General features: G+C 39.5%; 1 protein-coding gene across 2 annotated transcripts in view; it reads right to left on the bottom strand.

The window, feature by feature from the left end:
* LOC127578913 (regulator of G-protein signaling 20-like) overlaps positions 1 to 23,343 on the bottom strand; it is an 87,580-nt gene that overhangs the window by 34,022 nt on the left and 30,215 nt on the right. For both annotated transcript variants that reach the window (XM_052031472.1, XM_052031473.1), the window contains one exon: positions 3,462 to 3,595. In XM_052031472.1, the coding sequence (XP_051887432.1) occupies positions 3,462 to 3,595 (134 nt within the window). The remainder of the gene's footprint in view (positions 1 to 3,461; positions 3,596 to 23,343) is intronic.

The raw sequence follows: 23,343 nt of genomic DNA, 5'->3' as shown, positions 1-23,343 counted from the left end.
ATACACCTACGTCAGACTCCTATTTATTATCTATAGCCCCACCTTCAATACTATAATTCTAAACAAATTCAATTCCAAACTCCTAGACCGAGGATTCGGCACCTCCCTCTGCAACTGGATCCTTGACTTCCTGACCAACAGACTGCAATCAGTAAGGATAGGCAGCAACACCTCCGCCATGATTACCTGCAATACGGGTGCCTCACAAGGCTATGTCCTCAGCCCCTTTACTCCCTATACACTCATGACTGTGTAGCCAGGTTCCGCTCTAACTCCACCTACAAGTTTGTAGATGATACCACCGTAGTGGGCTGGATCTCAAACAAGGATGAGACAAGAGTACAGGAAGGAGATAAGAGAGTCTAGTGGCATGGTGTCAAGACAACAACCTCTCTCTCAATGTCAGCAAAACCAAAGAACTGGTTATTGACTTCAGGAAGTGGGGCAGAGCACATGCCCCTGTCTGTATCAATGGTGCTGAGGTGGAGATGGTTGAGAGTTTCAAGTTCCTAGGTGTAAGTGTTACCAGTAACTTGTCCTAGTCCAGCCACGCAGACCATATGGCCAAGAAAGCACACCAGCGCCTCTACTTCCCCATGTCCCCAAAATACCCTCACCAATTTTTACAGGTGTATCACAGAAAGCATCCTATCCAGATGCATCATAGCTCGTTATGACAACTGCTCTGCTCAAGACTGCAAGAAATTACAGAAACTGTGAACACAGCCCAGTCTGTCATGAAAACCAGCCTCCATTCCATTGACTCTGTCTAAACTTCCTGCTGCCTCAGGAAGGCAGCCAACATAATCAAAGACCCCTCCCAGCCCAGTGATTCTCTTTTCTGCCCCCTTCCATCAGGCAGAAGATACAAAAGCTTGAGAACACGTACCACCAGTCTCAAGGACAGCTTCTATCCCACTGTTATAAGACTCTTAAACAGATCTCTTGTACAATAGAGATGAAGTCTTGATCTTTCAATCTATTTTGTCATGGCCCTTGCGCATTATTTGTCTACCTGCATGGCACTTTCTCTGTAACTGTAACACTATATTCTGCATTCTGTTATTGTTTTTCTTTTTGTGTTATGTCGATGTACTTATGTATGGAATGATCTATCTGGATGGTATGCAAACAAAGCTTTTCACTGTATCTTGATACATGTGACAATAATATATCAATTACCAAGTACTGCAGGCAGCTGTCAACTATTCAGACAAAGCTGGCATATCGTCCAGAATGTTGCAACACCCTTACTAATATTCTTCCCTGACCATTATAGGAGATTGTGGTGCATAAAGTGTGTCAACAACAGTAAACAAGTAAGGGACAAGCCCATGTAGGTCTGCTCATTAGCCTGGAGAAACAATTGCTGGTTATATTTTGTGTGGCCAAAACAGAACCCATGGAAAAAAGATGACAAATATCATTGACATTGATGGTATTTTCACATCTTATCCTCCACCTCCTCATGTCACGGTATTCAAGGGTTCCACAAACTCTTCAGATTTACGAAGGGCAGATGGTGCAAGTATACACTTCTTACTTATCCTCAAAATGACCCTACCCATGTGCCTCCCTCCTTTCAGATAGACACCTTTCCAACTTTGCCAATGCAGCAGCTGTTAAAAGACAATGGTGATGAAGAAGATGCTCGCAGCCACCAGCTCAAATACTGCCACTTCAAGCCTATATCTTAGATACAGGGTCTGTATGGGGTGAGACTGTAGACACAGATGACCTGCAGCCAGGGTAGAGGAAAAGGGTGATCCATTTACTAATTCCCCATCGTACGAGGTTGCACACAAATTCTGCTCCAGTGAGTTCAGATGATGATATCAGTGAATGATATACAAATGAAAGTGGATGGGCATGCACACCATGCTTGGTGCATTGTCAGACCACTTTAGAAGGTTGTGCTAAATGTCATGGTCAAAGGGAGGTCAGTTCCAATCTTGGGTGTGGCTTTGTGAACCAAAGAACACATCATTTTCAACATGGAAGTGATGGCCAGCTCCATTTCAACACTTGTGGACCCAGCCTTCATGCATCTTCTGATGGTTGATGTTTTACTTTCCTTTGTAGCACAGACTGAAACACCATAATGTCTAAGTGCGCCACTGGAAGCTTGGTCTTTTATTATGCAAGCTCAGATTTTTGTTATCAAAATTCATCCCTAAGTCCCCGAGTTCCTCCAATCACATCACTGACCAGCATATTTTCTCACAACATAGAAGGCGGCTATTCAGTCCATCAAGTCAAAGCAAGCTCTGTTATCCTATAGATCCCATTCCCTCTCTTATTTTCCTGTAACCTATTCTCCCTCACATACCAATTAACTCCCCACCACCCCCATCCTGATTCTCCTACCACCCACTGACAATATAAGTAATTTAGGGTGAAGGGGAATGAAACTGGAGACCAGGGGGAAGCCCACACAGTTACAGAGAGCAGTGCAAACTCCACACAGGCAGCACCAAAGGTCAGGATGTCACCAGAGTTGCTGGAGCTGTCAGGCAGCAGCACCACCTGCTGTGCCACTGCACCACCCGTTTTCTATTTTTGCCTGGATATTGTAGACATTTTTGAACTTCCTTTACACAGATTACACACAAAAGCCATTCTGCATATCCTACATCACACTATCTACCATTCCCAGGTGAAATACATACACAAATACATCTGCAATCTCTACTAATTATCTCAAATGATATGAAGTAAAGGTGCTTAGAATGATAACTGGGCTAATGAATTATCTGTGCAAGTTCGATTGGCCTATCATATTTTATATCTCCGAACTTAAACCTATGTAAAGCCCAAATTATATTCTAAATGTAATGTTTTATCCAAAATCCCTGTACACTTCCAATATGAACATATATCCTGAAAATGTTTTGCGGGAATAATGAGGAAGGATTAAAATATGCATCTACTGAAATATCACTGCTCATTTTTTGAATAAATTTAATTACTTGGTTCACTGCACTTTCAGGGGTGTCATCTCTTGGATGGAATGTTAAACTGAAGCACCATCTGACTTTTAGAGATGTATAAAGATTACCATAGAGACTTCTTTGAAAACAGAAGGGAATTCTTCCAAAGTCCTTGCCAACATTACTTCAAATAATGCCACTTAATTAGATTAATCTGCCATTTACGGTTTGCTTTTAATTTGGGTCCTCATGTGAACAAATTATCTGTTCTGTTTGCCTACAAAACAGTGATTGCAGTTCAAATGTATTTCAGTGCCTGTGAAACAGTTTGGATATTTAGATATTCTATGGATTTGAAAGCTGGTGTATAAATGTACAATGCATTCTGTTTGTTCCTTATTATTGTAAAAGTTGTGTGTGAGCAATCCAAACTGAAGTTTGACATTTATTTGAATCCTATATTTTCATTAATGCGAGAATCTGTTTCATAAATATTTAACTATACTATACCAAATAGATTGAAGAACATACCATGAATAGCTGCAGCAACAGCACCAACAGAGACAGCATGCGTTTGATCTATGACTGCCAGCAGATTGTGTTGTGGTGAAGTTCTCATTTTGCGACATCGGATGTTTCTTCTCACTCTTCACAGGTCTCGTACACTAAAATAAGAAAGATACTGTTTGCAATCACTGTAACATTAATGCATATGTCATAAAATTCCTTTTTCACCAACGTTATGCAGGAAAAAAAGCAGAAGCTCTGGTATTATATAGAAAAGTTAATTTCCGAATATGGCACATTTTCAAGCATTTTTGTAGCAAAGAACACGTCAGACAACCTTCTATTTCCTATCATGTACAATTTCCTGTGGCATCACATGACATATTTTTCTTCAATCTGTACAATTATGGTACTCACTTTTCTGTATATTGTCTGTAGCAATTGAAATTAACAGCATATTTTTACAATAATCACTAGATCCCCCAAAGTACTTTTCAGCCAACAAAGAAAACTGGTACAAAAATATAAATTGTTAACGTACATGATGATCTGCTTTACCATGCTTAAAGTAAAGCAGAGAACCAGCAGAAATTCTGAAGAAATTATGCTTCATGTCTTATTGAAATTTGGTAGTCAGAAAATCTCAAACAGACTCAGTTTGAGATTGATCTACTGATAATTCCACTAAAGTTTATTAAAACATAAATGATGGAATTTCCTTGGAAACCTCGGGAATGTCCCTGACTTGCCTGTGACATGGGGTTGAAGCATTTGTTGGTAGAGATGTCTATGAATCTTTAACTGGAAATGTCTGGCTTCACCATTGCAATATATAGACGCAGCTCATTCACGTGAACGCCAATTTAAATGAGATTTAGGCCTTCTCTATCCATTTTAATTACTTTGGTTAATAATTCAGTCGAGTAAATGTCAACTCAAAGGAAGATTTGCATTTATATAGTAATTTTCACCACCACAGAAGATCCCAAAGACTTCTCAGCCATTAAAATATTTTTGTATCATGCTATGTTAGATTCAATAAATGGCAATGTCAATATGATCATACCTAGACAATATGATGATATCAAAAGAACAATAATTATCCAGAATATCAGGGGTAACTTTCTTATCTGCTTTGAAATGGTCAAGATCATTCACATCCCCTTGAGAGGGTCTAAATGATGGCAGCATTCACCATGTATTGCTCTCTGAATACAGCACTACGATAGTTGCTTAACTTTCAATAAAAATACCATTGTGATCATAACGTTTAATTACTTTGATTCATAGTTGATACAATCTTTCTTTAGAAAATCCCATTACAGGATATAAACTAAGTTGTCATTTCAGTACAACAGTAAGGATATAATGACATAGGATACAGAAATCAAAACACTCAAAAAAACTGTTCAAGCTAACCTGGAAATGTTTCTGTTTGTCCTCTACTTAAACAGCAGTGACTATCCTGTAACATTATCTGTTTATAATTTGTTTCTTCAAGCACTTGTCTAGATGTTGACAGTAAAGAGGCTATGAACATATCTTATTTATTTCCAGTTATGCCATATTTTTGCTATTATTTGCAGCTGATCAAAATAAATACAAACATAAATAAATAAATATGAAGAGTGTGACAGAGGATTCTTTTTTCCATTTGGAAAATATAAGCCAGGAGAGGTGGATATTATTTCCATCTTGATAATAACACAAAAATAAAATGATGCATTTCAACACAGATTTTATTAGTATTAATTAAACTTGTGACTAAAGAAGCAATTCTCCAGATGATTTCATGAACATGACAAACTTTAGAATTATCTCAACTGTTGAGGAGATTCTTAGTATGTGAAGGCTACTGAAAAAAGTTATTCAGCACACAATACGGCAGACTATTTTAATCAATTCAAGTTATAATGTCATTAAATTACAAGTTTAGAGTTATATTCTAATAATAGTATTTCATATTATTGCACAAAAGTGGACAAACTAACAAACATCAAAAATATTGAACAATTCACACAGCAGTAACCTAGATTACTCACCATGGGATCATCACATTTTTTATTTCAACAATAAACTTATTTACTAAAGATAGATATAAGAATTTTTTTAAAGAAGTACATGGCTTTCTTTACATTCATAGTATTGTCCAGTCTATATATTCATAGTGTTTTCAAGTCAATATATTCATAGTGTAATCAAGTTAACACATTCTATGTACAAAGCACCAATGCCACTCACATCTCTTTGAACAGTACACCCCCCAGGTATTTGTGGGGCTGTTATACAGGACCCAACCCCTCAATGCCCTGTGGCAGAAAGACCTTAGATTGTAATCCTTCCCCACAAAGCCTTTGAGTTGGCTGCACCAATTTCCAGTGTATCCTTTAGCAGGTACTCCTGCGACCAGGTATGTGCTAGGCAGCAGCATTTACCAGTTGTATTGGAAGACCAACAAGTTTCGGGCAGACCAATGTGTGCCTTTCACCAAGTTAATGATCTTCCAGCAGCACTTGATAGTTGGCTTGGTATGAATCCCTGGGAAAAACCCTTAGATCAGAGATTCATCTGTTACACAGCTGCTCAGGATGAACCTCAATAAAGATCCTTGCATCCTTTTCCAGACCTTTGCAAATGCACAGTTTAGAAAGAGTTAGGCGATTGTCTCATCCTCAATGCAACTATTTCGAAAGCAGTGTGCATTGGGAGTCAGACTGATCATGCAAGGAGGATCTGATGGGGAGGGCCCTTGTCGCTACCAGCCAGGCAAGGTCTTGGTGCTTGTTGGTGAGTTCTGGTGATGAAGCAATCTTCCAAATGGTTTTGACAGTGCTCGGGAAACCATACCACAGGAACCATTGTGTCCTTCTCCCGCAGGGCCTGTAGAGTGTTCCGTGCTGACCACTGCCTAATGGACTTGTGGTCAGTGTTTTTCTGACATGAAAAGAGATCAGGAATTGAGATTAAAATCTTCCCTGAACAACTAAACCTTCATTAACACACCCTTAATCCCTTAAACCTTCATTAATTACATCCATTGAAGTGGCCGGTAAATTATATTTTATGACTACTGTAGGATTTGAACCACAACTCCTGACTTTGTGACAAGTGTAGCCAAATGAGATCAATGAGATATTTGACCTTACATATTGACGTTTTACATTGAAACATATATTCTGATTGTCTTGCATGAAAACAAATCAGTGTGGCAATTCCTGATAGTAATAAGGATCTAGCTATGAATTCTCATAAGGAATATGAGGAAAGAAATCTGTGGAAAGAAAACAGCTGGACCAGTGTTATCAAGAAAATTCATGCTTCTGGGATGAATAATCAAATATGAATATTGTCCATTTTTGGTCATATGATGTCTATGGCAATTATGGAATTTTATTTCCATACAGTTATATGCAGAGAAAATATGATATAATAATATTAATTTGCAAAACAAAATAATGCAGTCATAAATTATCAAAGATAGGTACCAGAGAGCAACCCAATTCACACTTGAATTTATTCAATCAATTTCATTACCATAACTTTAAATTCATATTGTGAAAATCAAAGATAATTGAAAATGAAGTCTACAAAGCACAACCAGATGCAGAAGGTTGAACCAGAATCAAAGTTGAGAGTAATTAGAGACCACCCTCATGTAAAGCTGGTAGGTGAGCTTTAGGTTTCCAGACAACAGTTTGGCAGCAGAATGCATCAAAATGAAATGAAGGTTAATAGTGAAAAGAGTGGGCCAGTCCACCTTTGATTCTAGTGCATGCTTCTGCATCTGTTAGTATTTTTAGACTTCATCTTCAATGGTTTTGCATTTCACAATATTAATTCAAAGATGTAGCAATAGAATAGATTCAACACGCTCATGTTTATCTCTGATACCCATCTTTGTTGACAATTTAAGTTTGCAATATTTTGTTATGCAAATTAGATTTATTACATCATAGTTTCTCTGCATACAGATGTGTGGAAATAAAATTCCATAATCTCCATAGATGTCAGGTAACCATAAGAAAATAGGGGCAAACTCATATTTGATTATTTATCGCTAGAATATGACTTTTTGGGGGAAAACTGGTCCTACTGCCCTCTTTTCATATACTTCGTAAGATACTACTTATGGGAATTCGTAGCAAAATCTTTATTTCTATCAGGATTTGCCACAATGATTTGCTTGCACGCAAGACAATCAGAGTATACGTTTCAAAGGAAAACTTCAATATGTATGGTCAAATATCTAATAGTCATCTCATTTGCTACAATTGCCACAAAATCAGGAGCTGTGGTTCAAATCCTATAGCAGTCATATTACCTAGGTGGCCCTTCAATGCAGTACTGAGGGATATGTTGTGTTAGCCAAGGTTTACTTGTTCAGGGAAGATCTTAATCTAAGTGCCTTATTTATTTTCATATATGTAAAGAAAATTCTGTGACATTACATTCTTTCCTCAAATAAAATCACAATAAAAGTCTCATGCTGATTGGTTTGGTGTGTGTTAGCCCATGCAGTGTGAAATTTATCTGTTATACCTATCCACATAACAATGATGGTTGCACTTCAGATTTCAAGAGACATGTTCTGAAACTGTGATTGATCACTACAAAGGAGACTAAATTGGATGGAGCTGCAAAATGTGTGCTGAGATTCCAGGCGATTAACTAATGCTTATTTGACTTGACACAGGACTTATACAAAAATGTTTTTCCCTCCCTGTTATCTAATTAGTAATGTTGCACATCTGGCTTAGTACTTTCTGCTAGATATGGTGCCTCTGGTCAAGTTCAGCAAAACAATTTTCAGTGTTTTCCATCTCAATTATACAGCTCCTGACCAAGAACTGAATATCTATGAGAATGATTAGAAACTATAACACAAAGCACAGCCTGTTAATTTAGTTCTGACACTGGATCAGAGAATAAGCTGCCATATTCAACTGAAAAAGATGGCACTGAAAGCTAAGACAAACAAGAAAATCCTTTACATGTTCTCTGAATCATCAAGTTGTGCAAGAACCAGCTCTCACCATCACAAATAAAAATAGAAAATACTGGAAACACTCTGCAGGTCAGGCAACATCTGTGGAAAAGAGAAACAGAGTTTATCCCCAAGGCAAACCGGACCTCACCCTGTCAGAAATATTTTCTTTATGCTATTCATTGTTATGCCACCCTATGAAACTTAAAACTAACTTGTTCTCTCTTTCCCAGTTCTCATCAAAGGTCTTCGACCAGAAATGTTAACTCTGTTTCCCTTTATACAGATGCTGCCTGACTTGCTGAGTGCTTGCAGCATACTGTTTCTATTTCTGACTTCCAGCATCTGCACTTTCTTTGATTTCCACTCATCATTTCAAACTTTTGCACAATACTACATGCAGGTCTAGAACCAGTGCACCAAACCCAATGATGTGCAGTGAAATTCAGCAATACACATTAGCACAGAGACTCTCCAACCAACTTCTCCACTGTAGATCCTAGAGCAGTGCAATATTGTTCCCACTTATATGTGACAGGATGTTACTGCTAACAAGATAATGAAGAAGGCCCATCACAATTAATTCCTAACACTTTTATTCACTAGCTGCTTGCTTCTATCGTGATACCAATTATGCTCAAAACCACCATCCCAGCTGTGCATGGTGGAGGCCTTCTAGTACAAAGAATGAAGCCTGACATCACCACCAAATAAGTTATTTATCAGGGATGGCACAATCCACCTACCTGCCTTCAATCTACTATGCTGTCAATAGGCCATCCTGAATAGGTTCCAATTAGGTCACGTGTAGGCAGATGGGGTTAGTTTTGATTGGCACCATGGTTGGCAAAGATACCATGGGCCAAAGAGCCTGTTCCTGTGCTGTACTTTCAATGTTCCATGTTAGATGTAGGTCAAGGCCTATATGTGGCCTCATTTCACAGTTCCAACGCATAAACAATGTCACATTTTGTCAGTGCCACATTACTTCACACAATTACTGAATATGGAACTGCAAAGCTGAACTATTACATAAACACTATAAGTATAATTTAAATAAAGGAACCAAGAGGAGTGTATGCAAGTTGCTCATGATAGAAAAGTATGTGGAAAAGTAAGTTGTGAGAAAGAAAGAAGTGTCTGCAAATGATAGAGACAAGTTAACTGAATGGGCAATAAAAAGGCAGATGAGTATAATGTGGGGGGAGAAAGAGGTTATCTATTTAGTAGGAAGAGTAGAAAAGCAGACTATTAAATTGTATTCAGCATAAAAGAATTGCACTAAGTTATCATGCAAGTACAGCAAGTAATTAAGACGACTAAGGGAATGTTGGCCTTTATTTCAAGAGCAATGGAATAGAAGTTGCTCTTCTTACTTAAAGGAGTATTGTTGAAAAATAGTTGCTGAGATGTAAAGGGTACCTGAAAGTGATATTGCTGGCAGCATTCCATTACTGAAGGCATCATTGTAGCCATGAGTGCCAACTCAGAATGGTCAGCAATCTCAAGACAGGAGGCAAAGACATCTCATCAAGGAAGAACCTACCCCCAGAGATTCTTCAGAGACACCACATCCTACCCTAAGCTCTCTGATATAGAAGGGATTTACAGGGTCAGGTTTTCCTACCCTGTCATCACTAAAATACATAAAATTTTGCAGAAAGAGCTTCAGTCATGCCCTATGTCTAGACAGCTATCTCCAGGGAAGTCAAACTCACCTTGACTCTCAACTTCTTCATCACAAGATCATTCCAAGCAGCTGCAGCTGATTTTTGTCACCTCTCTCAATTTGCTGTTCATCACTGCATGGAGAGATCATGGAGGCAATACACTTGTAAAGGTATGGTTTCATATAATTTGATTTCATTGAAGGGAAAATGATATTTCAGGCACCAGGATTTGCCAGGATTGCTGGCTTCACATGAGAGCAGGTATCCATCAACCACAGTCATAGAGGCTCCCCACAATATCACAGATCTTTTTATGAGCAGGAGAGGGTTCTACTCCTTTAATGTGCAATTTATTGTGAATCACAAGGGGAATGTCCTCACAGTGAATAATATGTTTCTAGAAATCACATCCTAATCATAGAAAATCATCCTAAGGGAGGCTGTCTGTAACCAGCACTCCACTGAGGGATAGCTTCTTCCATTGCCAATGAGCAGCCTTCCATCAGAATAGAAAATAGCAATAGGTTTAGACAAAGACAACATGGATTTATGAAATGGAAATCATGTTTGATAAACTTAAACAGAGTTTTGAGGATGTAACTGGTAAAATAGAAAAGGGAGAAGCAGTGGATGTGGTATATTTGGATTTTCAGAAAGCCTTTAGCAACATTTCACATAAGAGGTTACTAAACAAAATTAAAACATGGTAATATACCGGCATGAATTGAAAATTGTTGACACGCAGAAAACCGAGAGTAGAAATACATGGGAACTTCTCAAGATGGCAGGTGATGATAAGTAGGGTACCAAAGGAGTCAGAACTTGGGCCCTTGCAATTCACAATATACACCAATGAGTGGGATGAAGAAACTGTATCTCATATTTGCAAGTTTTATAGAACATAGAACATTACAGCACAGTACAGGCCCTTCGGCCCACAATGATGTGCCGACATTTTATCCTGCTCTAAGGTCTATCTAACCCTTTCCTCCCACATAGCCCTCCATTTTTCAATCATTCATGTGCCTGTCTAAGAGTCTCCTAAATGTCCCTAATGTATCTGCCTGCACCACCTCTGCTGGGAAGTGTGTTCCATGCACCCACCACTCTGTGTAAAAAAAACTTACCTCTGACATTCCCCCATACCTTCCTCCAATCACCTTAAAATTATCCCCCCTCATGTTAACCATTTTTGCGCTGGGAAAAAGTCTCTGACTGGACACTCGATCTATGCCTCTTATCATTTTGTGCACCTCTATCAAGTCACCTGTCATCCTCCTTCTCTCCAAAGAGGAAAGCTCGTTCAACCTATCCTCATAAGATATGCTCTCCAATCCAGGCAGCATCCTGGTAAATCTCCTCTGCACCCCCTCTAAAACTTCCACATCCTTCCTTTAGTGAGGCAACCAGAAATGAACACAATACTCCAAGTGTGACCAGAGTTTTATTGAGCTGCAACATTACCTTGTGGCTCTTGAATTCACTACCCCAACAAATGAAGGTCAACACACCATATGCCTTCTTAACAACCCTATCAACCTGCGTGGCAACCTTGAGGGATCTATGGACATGGACCCCAAGATCCCTCTGTTCCTCCACACTGCTAAGAGTCCTGCCATTAACCTTGTATTCTGCCTTCAAATTCGACCTTCTGAAGTGTATCACTTCACACTTATCCGGGTTGAATGCCATCTGCCACTTCTCAGCCCAGCTCTGCATCCTACCAATGTCCTGTTGTAACCTACAGCAACCTTCTACACTATCCACAACACCGCCAACATTCGTGTCATCCGCAAACTTACAAACCCACCCTTCCACATCCTCATCCAAGTCATTTATAAAAATCACAAAGAGCAGGGGTCCCAGAACAGAACCCTGTGGAACACTACTGGTCACCGACCTCCAGTCAGAATTTGCTCCATCTACAACCACCCTCTGTCTTCTATGGGCGAGCCAATTCTGAATCCACACAGCCAAGTTTCCCTGGATACCATGCCTCCTGACTTTCTGAATGAGCCTTCCATGAGGAACCTTATTAAACGCTTTAGTAAAATCCATGCACACCACATCCTCAAAGATTTCAATTAGGCTCGTGAGGCACAACCTGCCCCTCGCAAAGCCATGCTGATTGTCTCTGATCACCTCTGCTTCTCCAAATACCTATAAATCTGGTCTCTAAGAATCTTCTCCAATAATTTGCCCACCACTGAAGTAAGACTCACTGGCCTGTAACTCCCAGGGTTGTCCCTACTCCCTTTCTTGAACAAAGGAACAACATTTGCCAACCTCTAATCATATGGCACTACTCCTGTGGCCAGTGAGGATGCAAAGATCATTGCCAAAGGCACAGCAATCTCTTGCTTCCCATAATAATTTTGGATATATCCCATCTGGCCCCGGTGACTAATCTATCCTAATGTTTTGCAAAAGTTCCAGCACATCCTCTTTCCTCACGTCGAGATGCTCTAGTGTATCAGCCTGTTGTACTCCATCCTCACAACATCAAGTTCTCTCTCACTGGTGAATACTGAAGCAAAGTATTTATTAAGGACCTTCCCTACCTCTTCCAACTCCAGGCACATTTCCTCATTTATCCCTGATCGGTCCTAACCTCACTCTAGTCATCCTCCTATTCTTCAAGGATATGAAGAACGCCTTAGGGTTTTCCTTGATCCTACTCACCAAGGCCTTCTTATGCCCCCTTCTAGCTCTCCTAAGTCCATTCTTAAGCTCCCTCCTGGCTGCCTTGTCTGATCCTTACTTTCTAATCCTCTTGACAAGATATTCTACATCTCTTGTCAACCATGGTTCCTTCACTCTATCATCCTTACCCTGCCTCAGTAGGACAAACCTATCCAGAACACCATGCAAATATTCCCCAAACAACCTCCACATTTCTGTTGTGCACTTCCCCAAGAACATCTTTTCCCAATTTACAGTCTCCCAATTTTCCAAGTTCCTGCCTAATAGCATCATAATTCCCCCTTCCCAATTAAATACTTTCCCATATCATCTGCTCCTATCCCTCTCCAAGGCCATGGTAAAGGTCAAGGAGTTATGGTCACTATCTCCAAAATGCTCTCCCAATAAAAAAATACTGGGTGGGGATTGATGAAAAGAAGAGTTGATTGATTGTGAGGAAGATGAAAAGAAGAGTTGATTAAGTGGGCAAGCACATGGCTGATGGAGTTTAATGTGGATAATTGTGACATTATCTACTTCAGTAGGAAAAACAGAAAGGCAGAGTGTTATTTAAATGACAATAGACTGGAAAAAGTTGCTGTACAAAGGGACCTGGATACCCTGGTATGCCAGTCACTCAAAGCAAACATGCAGGTGCAGCAAGATATCAAAGCACAAAGGTATTAAGGGATATGGGGAGAGAGTGAGAATATGGTATTGAAGTAGAGGATGGGTCATGATCATACTGAATGACAGAGTGGGTTCAAACAACTGAATGGCCTACTCCTATTCCTTTTGTATGTTTCTATTTGATATGTCACTTGTCCAGTAATGGTAGAAGCCGTGAAACAGGTAAAATGCACGTAGAGGACAGGGACTAGTTTGAAGGTAAAAGGGTGATAGTTAGACAGTTATATGCCTTACACCTTCATTGGGTGTAGAACCATAGTGTGAAATGATAATTTATTTAGGTCATGTATTCATCCATTGTGATCGAGTGGATGCTAAGGCGAGCAGCCACAAAAGGAAGGCAGCTGTGGTGGGATGAGCAATATTTATCTCTGTATTTTTATTCACTCATGGAATGCTGAGAAGATGGTAGTGAGCACAACTTTTGACATGCTGTATTGCTTGTAGTTAAAGTGCTACCACTGTGTTATTAAGCAAGAAGTTCCAGGAAGTAGACTAATGACAAGAGAGACGGACAGATGAATTTCCTTATGAGAATGATCTTTGCCTCAGTGATATTCCAATGCAATTACTGGTCTTGCCCTTCATGACGGGTAAAATTCATCTATTTGTGCCACGAAGGAGCCCTGGCAAGTTGAATCTTCGCATTTTTCAAATCAGCACACAGCTCTGGTGTGCTGGAGATGTAGGGAACAAAAAATTTAAAATAGTAGATGGTGAGGGAGGGGAGCAATCAAACAAACTGCTTTGTTCTTGATGACGTTAAATTTCTTAAGTTTTGGAAGTGGAGAGAATTCAATCTGACATGTAGATAGTAAAAAGGATTTTCAGAGTTAACTGAAGCTAAACTATGGTGATTCAGCTCCAGCACCTCTATACAGTCACAATGTAAAGGGCTTTTTCTCACAATGCTGCCGAAAGTACTTCCTCTCATCACTTCTTCCCTGCCTCCTCCTTTTCCTTTGCCTTCTGCACAGTTGTGCATGAACTGTATCTGCTTAATGGGACTGTTGTGTAATTTGCCATGAGAGGACCTGTGGATGTTCCAGAAAGCATCTCCTTGGTTATTGTGTCATTGGAATCGTTGCTGCTTTGAGATGCTGGTCATGGCACACATCAGCTCCAGCCTACCAGACAATCTTGACCCACAGCAATTCCCCTAGCACCGAAACAGGTCTACAGCAGACACCGTCTCCCTGGCCCTACACTCAGCTCTGGAGCATCTGGACAGTAGTGGTATAATCCCAAGCAAACTCGTCACCAAACTCCGAGACCTAGGACTCAACACCTCCCTCTGTAACTGGATCCTTGACTTTCTGGCCAACAGACCGAAATTCCTCCAGCACAATTATTCTCAACACTGGTGGCTCACAAGGCAGCATCCTTAGCTCGCTACTCTACTCCCTATATACTCATGACTGTGTGGCCAGATTCTGCTCTAACTCCATCTACAAGTTTGCAGATGATACCACCGTTGTAGGCCGTATCTCAAACAACGATGAGTTGGAGTACAGGGAGGAGATAGAGAGCTTAGTGGCATGCTGTTATGACAACAACCTTTCACTCAATGTCAACAAAACAAAAGAGCTGGTCACTGACTTCAGGAAAGGGGGCGGTGTACATGCACCTGTCTACATCAATGGTGCTGAAGTCGAGAGGGTTGAGAGCTTCAAGTTCCTGGGAGTGAACATTACCAACAGCCTGTCCTGGTCAAATCACATAGATGCCATAGCCAAGAAAGCTCATCAACGCCTCTATTTCCTCAGGAGGCTAAAGAAATTTGGCATGTCCCCTTTGACACCCACCAGCTTTTATCAATGCACCACAGAAAGCATCCTATCTGGATGCATCATGGCTTGGTATGGCAACTGCTCTGCCCAGGACCGCTAGAAACTGCAGAGACTTGTGGACACAGCCCAGCGCATCACGGAAACCAGCCTCCCCTCCTTGGACTCTGTCTTTATCTCTCGCTGCCTTGGCGAAGCAGCCAGCATAATCAAAAATCCCAGCCACCCGGGTCATTCTCTCTTCTCTCCTCTTCCATCAGTTAATAGATACAGGAGCCTGAGGGCACATACCACCGGGCTTAAGGACAGCTTCTATCCCACTGGGATAAGATTATTGAATGGTTCCCTTTTACGATGAGATGGACTATGACCTCACGATCTACCTTGTTGTGACCTTGCACCTTATTGCACTGCACTTTCTCTGTAGCTGTGACACTTTAATCTGTACTGTTATTGTTTTTACCCGTACTACCTCAATGCACTCTGTACTAAATCAATGTAACTGCACTGTGTAATGAATTGACCTATACGATCAGTATGCAAGACAAGTTTTTCCATTGTACCTCGGTACAAGTGACAATAATAAACCACTACCAATACCAATCCCATTATTATGGGAGTCTGCATATCTGTCATTATAGGAACATTCTGCTCCTCTACCTGGAGTCCTAGTTGGAGGTAGGAGTCAGTTATATAGGTATGGGATTTTTTCCACCAGTAGATATCCATTGGTTTGGTATGGCAGGCACAACTTATTGCCAGAAAGTGAATATGTTGTGTCAGCTTCTTAGATATCAGGCACTGATATAATGATCTTCCATTAGTGGTCACAATCTACTTGGTTATTTAATGAATTATAACTTCCACAGTTCTTATACAATATATAGTTGTCTTTGTCTCGATCAGTCGTCAGTGGACAATCTGGAGGTGGACAATCAGCATCATTGAGAAATCCGCTATGTCTGCAAACCCAAGGACATGCTCTGCATGTTACTTTCTACCAAACAAGAAAAACAAGTAGGTATCCTTTGTCATTTCCCTGTTGTGATGAGAGATATGTCCATGTCATTAGCATCAACCTAAAATAATGCTGAGATGAAAACAAATTAAAACTTCTGCCACTTTCACAGCCACAGCAGTCCTGGACCAGCATTATGATTACCGTTCTAACAACTTGTCGCACATCTCTGACACCACATCTTTGGAAAAGAAAGTCTTAATCTACATGCAACATCGTTCCCCTGAAGATTCCAGATGGATATGCCTTCTCCTGACTTTGAGGCACATTAAGCTTCAGTGCAGGCACTCTCCACCTGCTGCCTATTATGCTGGAGGCCCATTGGAACAACCGATTATGCTCCAATTTTGATTCCTAAAAGGATGCAGCTCATTTGATAGGGAAATTTCAAGCTTTAACTTCACCTCAAACATTCTGGAGAGGGAACAGAATTTGTCTCCTCTGATCAATGGATTAACGTTAATGTCTCAAAAAAAACTGAATTCCAAATAAATGACCAACAAACCTATCAATCATTTACATGTCACAGCTTCACAGTGGAGAGGTGTGTGATTTCTTTTCACAGATAAAGATCAGGCTTCTAGCCTCTGATTAACACTTGACATTAGCTAGTTATCATGGTTCAATTTGGCAAAGCTGGCACAGGAGTTGCACAATGACTGATATTAACAATTGCCTTCTCTGTATGCCTCTGTTGTGCATGTTGTGTTCAACATGGAGCTATCCAATTTGCTAACACTAGTCACACTAAATGTAAGTCCGTGATCTGCAATCAAAAATGAAAGCAAATTGGCACCTGTTATTCTGAAAAATATTGCACTACACGGCTTGATTTTATATGTGTGTTATTTTAGCCATTTCTATATTTGATTTTTTTCTTTTCAACAAACTTTAGTGAAATACAATCTGCATAAAAGATGGTTCTAACCACTTGGATGGATGGAGGTTAAATCCACCATAAATTATCCACCTGAACTAATTATAAACAATACAAAGAAAGAATACAAGTGTTTTAAATACTCAGTAAGAACACCTATTTCCTCCTAATCAGCTGTGGAATATATGCAAATTACTCAGAACTAATCTTTTTCCGGCAATGCTTAACAGCCATATTATTCTACACTTAGGGCGAAGCTGTTGGGAGTTTTATCTAACAGAGAAAAAACTGAAGATGCTGGAAATCTGAAATGAAAATGGAAAATACAGGAAATACTCAGCAGGTCAGCATTGGAAGAGAGAGAAATGGAACTGAAGCCAATGACCTTTCATCAGAATTAGGACGAGTTAGAAGTCAAGTATGTTTTAAGTTGCTGTAAAGTGGAGGAGTGGAGAGAACAAAGCCATCCTAGTCTGTAATGGGGTGGAGACCCAGCCAGACTGAATAACACAAATGGTGGTGGTACTAGCTGAGAAAGGATAGTGAAGGCTCATTAATCACAGTTCACCTTTTTGGAAGAGATGCAAATAGAAGGAGTGTACTATCAAATAAGTTAAAGACAGATGAAAACCTAAGGCTAGTTTTGTAAAACATTCAGTACTTAACACAGGAAACAGCACTGATCTTGTTCTATATCTTTGGCATCCCATTTTTCATTTTGCTGTTGCACACCCACATATTCCTTTCAAGTGCCTTGAATATTTGCCTCCTGTGCAGGATGAAGTTATAGACTGTGCAGCATTCTAAAGCAAATCTGAAGAGTCTTTTCGGTCTGTACTGCAGGATGTGCCCAGACTCATCCAGACAGTAAAATCCCGGTTTCGGGCACAGCTTCTCTACAGGCATGTATCTGATTGTTGCATTTCTGTGCATCTTTTCTTGGGTTCCTGACAAATGTAGTGAGTCAAGCACTTAGAGGTCATCCCTGTCCTCCAGCAATCAGACTAACACCCAATGTTCTGGGTGGAAAGGAAGTGAAGGAATGACCAATGCAGGATAAAGATAGCTTAACAATTGGTACACCAAACTCCATAGGCCTGCATGATGCCATCACACTCCAGTTCATTGATTGAAAACCTTCTCTGTTCATGTTTAGGTCTGAATTTTGATTCAGAGTGAATAAGACTATGTGGGTGCAATCAATTTTGTCCTACACATCAGGAAGTCTGCAAATTAATGAACCTCTTTGTGTTCTTGTGCTTCACTGGATGCATGCACAACTTGCATTCTGCAGCAGTGGATTATAAACTGACTCATTGTTAAGCTGACCCAAGGATCTAGAGATAGAGGCATTTAATTTGTTACTTGTGCTGAACTGTATATGATGCTGCAACTAGTGCTATTCAAGGCTTCCTGTGAAGCAGAGTTGCAGTTGACACTGTAATTTACCTCACTGTAAGCAAGGTCCTCTGCTCCTGTAAACCCATTTGGATAAGGCCTCCTCCACTCTTATATCCCAACAGTTACAGGCCTTTGCACTGCTACTGATGCTTTTTCTCTCCTTTGTGCTGCGGTCATAATAGCAGACCAAGCAGCAATCTACACTGCACAATGCTTGAGCCCCATCTGGAGAACTCTTTCAGCAGCTTCACCCACCCACCCCCATGCCCCCCAAAGGAAATTTTGGAGTAAAACCTAACATGGGAAAAAGTAGGTGTAAAACCACTAGCTTTTTAAAACAATTGCCATCATATACTAACTTACTGTAGCTAAGAATCCCTTTTAAGAACACTGTTATAGGATGCCTATCATTAGAATTTGTGGTTGGGTTTTAAAGTAGAGCAATACGCATTCACGAGACTGAATTTGGTAGAGGGATCCTTAATAGAGTGCAGGATTATTTTTTAATATACACTTATTACAATTAAAATGCATGTGATTCATTATGTTGTTTTGTATGCCTTGGAACAACTCAGGAATGAGATCATGACAGTAAGTTTGGAAAGTTAAGGCCCATTCTGCAAGAGCAAAATATGTGGCTGAATTCCTCCCCACGCCCTCAAAAAATGTCAGGGGATGAAAGCAAATGACTGGGTCCACTTTCTACATTTTATACTACCTTTTAGTATTATTTTGCATGCTGTACCCTTTGTCAGAAAAACATTGCATTTGAAATAACTATGTCAGCAAAATGCTACTAGTGTACAATGATGATATATATTTGAGTCAAATGTACATTGCCATAAAATATTGCACAGCAACAGATTATTATTAGTACTGAAAATTCTGTCCTGGTTTTCTACTTCTAACATTCCCAGCAACTTGTATTTATAAAGTGCCCTTAATACAACAAAATATCCAAAGGTGCTTCAGAAAAATATTATCAGATAATTGTTACACCAACCCACATAACAAAACATTAGGGCGAGCAATATAAAGCTTAATGAAAGAGATAGTAATGCATTAAAGAAGAGTTGTAGAGGTGGTGAGATTTGGGGAGGGAATGTCAGTGCCTAGAGAATTGGCAGCTGAAAGCATAGACACCAGTGGTAGAATGGTTAAATGTGGATGATTGAGAAGACAGATTGCAGGGCTGGAGAAGATCCTGAAAATAGGGAGAAGCTAGGCCATGGAGAGATTTGAAAACAAGGGTGAAAAGTTTGCCTAACTAAGAGCCATTAGCAAGCACAAGTGTAATGGGCAGATGGAACATGATGCAGGTTTGAACATAAGAACCAAGTGGCTTAAGGCTCATGGATGATAGAATGAGGCAGGCCACCAAAATGTGGCAAAATAATCAGGTCTAGAGATAACAAAAGCTTGAGAGCTTCAGCAGAAGATGGGTCCTGACAGGACCAAAAACATTACAGAGGTGAAAATAGGTAGTGTGGCATGGATATATGGTCCAAAGCTTTCTATGTGGCATCAAGTTTGTGGACAGTATTGTTTAGTTTCAGACAATTGGCAGGGGGAGTGATGGAACTTGTAGCTAGAGAAGATTCTGATGATCTGTTTAGAGGAAATGTCTGCTCATCCAATGCAGCATGCCAGTTGAGCTATTTAGAAACAGAGAAGAGGTCAGATGATGTGGTGGTGAGGTAAAGCTATGTGTCATCAGCATACATGTGGAAACTGAAGGGCTATTGAATGAAACTGTCAAGGGGTAGCACATATATAAAAACAAGAATGCCTTGGTAGATCTTTGGGGGATATCTGTGGTAATGGTATGTTTGCAGGAAGAGAAAAAATTACTGGCAATTCTCTGGCTGCAACTGAAATTTTCATTACTTTTTTTGTGTGGCATGACTCAAAAACATTTTATCAGTTCTGCATTTTAATATAAATACAAAAGAAGTTGATGTTTTGGTGAGTTAATTAAGGAAATGAGAGTGTCATGTTAAATTTTTATGAGACAAAATCCCATTGAATTACAGTAAGAAACAAAAACAAAGCAGGAAAACAAGTTACACATCAGCTGTGTAAAATACGTGAGAAAAACTAGAGTTGTGTGACCAGCACTAAAATTTGCGAAGAAAAATTAATAGGTTTCAGTAAAATAATAGGAATATCAAGAACCATCATAAAGCAATGTGACATTGTTGCAAGAAACATGCATAAGACAAAGAATTATTGTGGAGAAGCAACATTCTAGCAAAGAGGCATTTTAATAAGAGCATATGGTGAGTCTTTAAAATAACCGGGATGATTATGAAGAAAACTGCTGCAAATAATGGAAGTGTGAAACTAAGTTAAAGTATTGAGAGAAATCACCAAAAATCAGTTAATGTGGTGAATCCCAAGGGGAGTTCATTGATTGTAGATCAATGAAATGTTTGATCTGCGTCATCAGATCTTTGAAGGGATTGTCAAATTGAGTAGAACTCTTGTAAATTGTAATTATTGGGAGTTCTGTGAATGTGATGTGAGTTGTGAAAAGAAACCATGCCTTATTAAAAAAAAGTACTGCTAGAAATGAATGAATTTCAAAAGAACAAGTGAATATTGAGTAAGTTGATGTAATAGGTGAAAATATGGAGAAACATTTCCTTTGACTGCTATATGTTAGGGGCATTATGAACAGAATAGAAACCTTTCTTATTGTTTATTGATCCCCTGTGCCGAGAACACTCAAAGAAATGCGACTCAGAACTCTTGTAGAACTCTTAGTGACTCACTGCTCCATGGTAGGAGTTCTGCAGTGGTGAACTGACTCTAGGGTTGATTCTTTTTAGAACATTTAGTTTTTGACATTTATGTTATGGTGTGTAATGATCAGTGAAATTGCTCCTTTATGTTTGTAATGATATTAACACATAATGACCACAGGAAATTGTCTTCTTTGGCATTGGATTGCAGTGAAAATCAGCTGTTAATTATTTTGACAACAAACATATCATGGAAATTGTTGAGAAAATATTAATATTATGAGTACTGTTTCAAAGTACTGTGAAAATCTAAAATTAAAAAATAGCAAATGCTGGAAATGCTCAACAGGTCAGGCAAGCAGTGAGTTGCACACACACGTGTCACTGACCCTTGGACTGATTGAACTCATTTGCATCCTCTGGCCAGAACTTGGTAGATGAAGTTGGCCAGATCCTCAGCAGCCAGGCCCTGTGTTACAGCAAGAATGCATAAATTCTCCCGTGTGGGGAATTGGGGGTGAGGAGGATTGGGTTGAACAAGCCCTGCCCATGAAACAGTGATGCCACCTGTCAAAATCTTTGAATATTTTTGACATTGAGAAGAGCTTAAATATATTCTAAAGCTATTAGAAATTAATCAAACTGTTTGATTTAACATTATTAAAACACTTAAGAAAACAATAAAAAGGTAATACTCAATAAAAAGGCACTCAAAAGCATTTAAAACTTTCAAATAAACTGAATCAACTAAAAATTGTAAAAACATGACCATTTATCCCTTTATGGAGGGATCAATGAAGGAGAATTCTTCATGCCACTTCAGGTTGTTTGAGAGGATTTTCCACCACTAAGTGTCCTACATAAGAGTGTGGTCATAGAATTACCAGCACGTACTTTTGCTTTGGTGCACAAACATGTAGAAATCCCAAAATTGCTGACATTTCCCAGCAAAATCTGACCCATTGTTTCATGTCAATGAATTTTACCCAGAACTGGAAAATGGTGGAGAGAATACAAGTTTTAAGCTATGAAGAAAGAGGGCAGGAGTGAAATGAACAAAAGTAAAGTAAGAACTGAAAATGCTGGAAATACTCAGCAGGCTATTGACCTGTTATTGACCTGTCAAACTCCTGTTGGAAAAGTAAGTGTGTGAGTACCTTCATGAACAAGGCTGCAGCTGTTCAAGAAGATGCCTCAACGACACAAATAAGACCATTAGACATAGGAGCAGAATTAGGCCATTCGGCCCATCGAGTGTGCTCCATCATCGAATCATGGCTGATTTATTTTTCCCTCTCAACCCCATTCTCCTGCCTTCTCCCTGTAACCTTTGACACCCTTACTAATCAAGAACCTATCAACCTCCGCTTTAAATATACCCAATGACTTGGCCTCCACAGCTATCTGTGGCAATGAATTCCACAGATTCACCACCCTCTGGCTAAAGAAATTCCTCCTCATTTCTGTTCTATAGGGACGAGCTTCTATTCTGAGGCTGTGCCCTCTGGTCCTAGACTCTCCCACTACTGGAAACATCCTCTCCACATCCACTCTATCCAGGGCTTTCAATATTCAGTAGGCTTCAATGAGATTCCCCCGTTAGGAATAGACAATAAGGATTGACTTTTCACGTGATGTCCATATCCCATGAGGATTAAAGCATGTTTTAATAAATAGTGTCCTTATGAAAAAATAATAATTTGAAAGTGAAATCTTTTAGTATTTTGGTAAACTGTGATTATTTAATTATTCTTCTATGTCAAATTCGGAGTTCCTGAGAATGAAAACTTTGAAGTAAGGTGATTTAGGAAGACAAAATCTTCAGGACAAGTTCTGTGTGAAGCAAATTATTTTGATTCTGATGCGGCTTGTGGAATCATGTCTTTTAGTTTAAATATGATATTATGTCCTTTTTCATCCAAGGATCCGAAGAAGTCTGGCATACATATGCAGGTTCAGAATGAGGGCAAGCAGACTTCTCCACAAGGAATTCTTTTTTTTAAATATATACATTTTCATTCATCAGTCCAGTATTTTAATATATTATTACTCC

The sequence above is a fragment of the Pristis pectinata genome, chromosome 16, assembly GCF_009764475.1.
Source record: "Pristis pectinata isolate sPriPec2 chromosome 16, sPriPec2.1.pri, whole genome shotgun sequence".
NCBI classification, from domain to species: Eukaryota; Metazoa; Chordata; class Chondrichthyes; order Rhinopristiformes; family Pristidae; genus Pristis; species Pristis pectinata.
Note: the sequence above shows the minus strand (reverse complement) of the source record. Positions and strands in the feature narration are given on the sequence as shown.